Source organism: Myotis davidii, unplaced genomic scaffold (genome assembly GCF_000327345.1).
Source record: "Myotis davidii unplaced genomic scaffold, ASM32734v1 scaffold1006, whole genome shotgun sequence".
NCBI lineage: Eukaryota > Metazoa > Chordata > Mammalia > Chiroptera > Vespertilionidae > Myotis > Myotis davidii.
In genome coordinates this window covers 488,649-492,129 of record NW_006297143.1, presented here as the reverse complement: position 1 = coordinate 492,129, position 3,481 = coordinate 488,649, and the positions used below count along the sequence as shown (strand labels likewise).

The 3,481-nt window shown below is 58.9% G+C and overlaps 1 protein-coding gene across 1 annotated transcript in view; it reads right to left on the bottom strand.

Moving 5' to 3' along the window:
- The window catches only part of C2 (complement component 2), an 11,059-nt gene that overhangs the window by 3,632 nt on the left and 3,946 nt on the right, over nt 1-3,481 (bottom strand). The window contains exons 7-10 of the mRNA XM_006772839.2: nt 2,507-2,645; nt 1,822-1,962; nt 1,056-1,145; nt 26-166 (exon numbers count right to left, since the gene is read on the bottom strand). Coding sequence (XP_006772902.1) covers nt 26-166; nt 1,056-1,145; nt 1,822-1,962; nt 2,507-2,645 — 511 coding nt within the window. The remainder of the gene's footprint in view (nt 1-25; nt 167-1,055; nt 1,146-1,821; nt 1,963-2,506; nt 2,646-3,481) is intronic.

Genomic DNA, 3,481 nt, shown 5'->3' with positions numbered 1-3,481 from the left:
GGCTGGGGGAGAGGAAGACACGCACCCAGCATGTGCTCAAAGACCTGGCGCAGAGCCTTGGTGTCCCGCAGGATGAAGGCGTGCCTCTCGCCGTCCTTCTTGGAGGCCAGCTCGTTCAGTTCTCGCCAGTCCACATCCAGCTCGCCCACCCCGATGGCATAGATGTCTGACGGGGGAGGAAGCCACCAGAATCTGTGGCTGGGCCACTCACTGTGCCCGCAAAGCCCTGCGTGGCCCCTCCTCCCCGAGAGCCGCGCCCCTCCCCGCTCCGCGCCTGCCCGCCGGCCCCCTCCTCTCCCAGCGGGCGGTGCAGACCGAGGGTCCCCTCAGGCAGCGCCTGCTCTCGGCCCGCTCAGGCCCCGGGGCTCTCCATTTCCCTCCAGCTCCCGCCTGTTCAGTGAGGTGGTTTTGAGCATTTCGCCCTGGCCCGGGGGCGCTAAGGCCTGAGGGCATGGGGTTTGGGCTCCGCCTTCGCTGGGCCAGAGTTTTTAAGAGGAATCTGCTCCCCGCGGAGGGCCAGGTCGGGGCGAGGCACGCGGACGGGGAGGGGGGCGTGGGGCGCTCAGCGCCTTCCCTTATCTGGCGCTTCTCTCTGAATTCTGTTCTGGTCAAAGGCCAGTGCAATTTGTATTTCGCCTGAACCTGAGGAGTTGTCCGTTAGCGCCTGCAGCTGCCAACGCCCCCCTGGCTTATCTGCACGCTCCCGGGGCGGCGCGGGGACAGTCCCCAGCAGGCCCGCCTCTTCCTCCTGGGGGGGCTCCTGCAACTGGAGAGCGTGGGAAAGCCGGAGGAGGAGGAAGATGGCGCCCCGACACACTTCCTCTGTGTCCGAGCATTCGCCCCTGTTGGCCTAGAGGTCCCCTCTGGCAAGTGAAGAAACTGCCCACAGCCACAGCTGACCCAGGTGACACCAGGCGGACACTCGGCCACCTTCACGCAGAATGACACACAGCGGTGGGGGTTGGGGGGGCGCCTCCATAGAAAGATGCTGGGACCCAGGGTGTGGGCCTCGCACCCCTGGGGGGCGGTACAGCGGGGGCAGGGGTGGGACTCACCCAGGTAGTCGCTCCTCCTCTGGTTGATGTTCAAGACCTCTTTGATATTGTCAACAGCTGGCTTGGGAGAGCCCCCGATATTGGACTTTCCTGGAACAGGGAGGGAAAGAATTGTTCGTCTGGTGGATCTCTCAGGACCCGCGCCCAGGAGGAGTGGGGAGGCATTCACCGGGGACCCGCAGCACCTGCACTTCTACCGAGTTTCACTGAAAGTCTGTGTCGCAGGCACTGGGCCACCGGCTTCGTTTACTTTATTTCATTTAATTCTCACGAAGCCCCAGGAGGTGGGTACCCTCATGGCATAGACAAGAGCACAGTCCTGATGGGTGGCATAATGTGGGCAAAATCAAGCTCGATGACAGAGCCCAGATCCACGGCAGAGTCGCCGTCCGAGGTGCCGGGCACGGTCCGGAGCGGTGACCTCCAGGTAGTGACAATAACCAGCATTATAACCACAAAGCACCTTTACGCAAACAACTTAAATTTCTCTCCACAAAAATTGTGTAAGGAACGGAAGGAGCTAATGTTTCCATCACTGTTGTCACTATTTCTACTTGGTAAGTAAGAAGCAGGCCAAGTGGCCCAGGGAGACTCAGAGTGCAGGTCTCTGACCCCTCCATGATGCTCCTGCTACTGCGCCAGAGACGACGACCCCCACAGAGATGACGACACCCACAGAGACAATGACCCCCACAGAGACGACGACCCCCACAGAGACAATGACCTTCAAAGAGACAACAACCCCCACAGAGACGATGGCACGCACCGTCTGTGAGAAGGATGATGGCGTGCCGGATTTCCTTCCAGGCCGCGGTGCTCATGCCCAGGCGTTGCATTTGGTTATTCATCATGATGTAGACACTGTGTAGTGCCTTATAGATGTTGGTCCCGGTTCCGTTTTCATGGTCTGCAATGTGCAAAGAGAAGGGGAGTAGAAATCACGCTGTTTCCCCAACAGCTGGAGATAAATTAGCCGCTGGTTTGAGAAGCCCAGACCTTGGGTCCCGGGTGGGGATCTGGCACATCGCCTGCTCAGGCGTTGAGAGCCATTCCCCTTAGACGGGCTCATTGCATGACCCAACCCAAGGCCACGCTAACGTCCCCAGATGCAAAGATGGGGCTTCCAGATGCAAACTTGGGCATTGTTAGCGTCCGCAGCCCACCCTGCGGGAGTTCACCGTGACCTGGGAGACGAGCACTGAGCCACGAAAACAGGCGTGTGGCTCCGGCATCAGGAGGACCAGGCCTGCGCAACGCCCTGGCCGTGCAGCACGTTGGAGGAAGGCAGGGCTGGCAGGGCGGGGACCCCCACCTGAGCCTGAGGGGCCAGAGCCCTGAGCCTTGGTTGCGGCCAAGAGACCCCGTCTCTCTAACTTGTCCAGATGGGTCTGCTGCGGAACGCCCCGCACCTCCCCACCCCCCGCTCCCACCTTCATTGGACAACACCACACCTTTATAGTTGATGTTTTCCAGGCGGTAGATCACTTCAGTCCCCTCCCGGGAATTGTCATCCAGGACAGACATGATGATTTTGGGCTTTGACGCAAAGGTGATGATGGCGACACTCACATTGATCTCAAAGCTGAAGATCTGTGCAGGGGAGGGAGAGGCAGGAGGCAGCCGATCAATGATTTTCTCTCATCATTGATGTCTCTCTCCCTCTCCCTTCCGCTCCAACATCAACCAAAATCATGCGGGGGAAGACACTGCTGCTTGCGAGAGCTCCGGAAACCGGTGTTTGCTGACCATCTGCTCGCGTTGAAGGGCTCGCTCCTCTTTAATCTTTTTTTATTGATTTTAGAGACAGAGGGGAGGGGGGAGATGGACGTGTGTCCCACCCATTGCCACACCCATCGGCTCCTCCCATCTGCGCCTGGAGACCAGCCTGCCACCTTAATTACTGGGATGTTGCGCCAACCAACTGGGCGACTGGCCTCACTTAATTCTCACAGAAACTCTGTGCGGGGCAGGAGGCCCCTCCTTTAACAGGAGCAAACTGAGGCGTTGGCCTTCCCCCGGCTAACACCACCTAAGAGGTGGAGGGCGGATCTGAACCTGCTGGTGCAACCGCGAGGCACCCAGTGGCCGTATTTTGCCGCCTCGGGGCTCAGTGAGTGACCCGCGTTCAGGTCCTAAGAGAGCCGCTGAGGAACACAGAGCCTCTTTCTCTGAAGTGTAGCGGGAGGAGCGGCCACATCTACATCAACTACTGTGAGAAGCACAGACGCCAGGCCAACGTGGGCAATGACTAACCCACGGCTTCCAAGCGCTCCTGTGTGCGCATCTCGCCAGCAGGGACTGGGGCACAGCCCCGCAAAGGTATATGTGCCTGGAAACTGCACTCCTATTCACAACGTGCCTCACTGTCAACACAAAGTATGAAATGTTTTCAAACTATTAAATATCAAGCTATTGATTTAAATTAA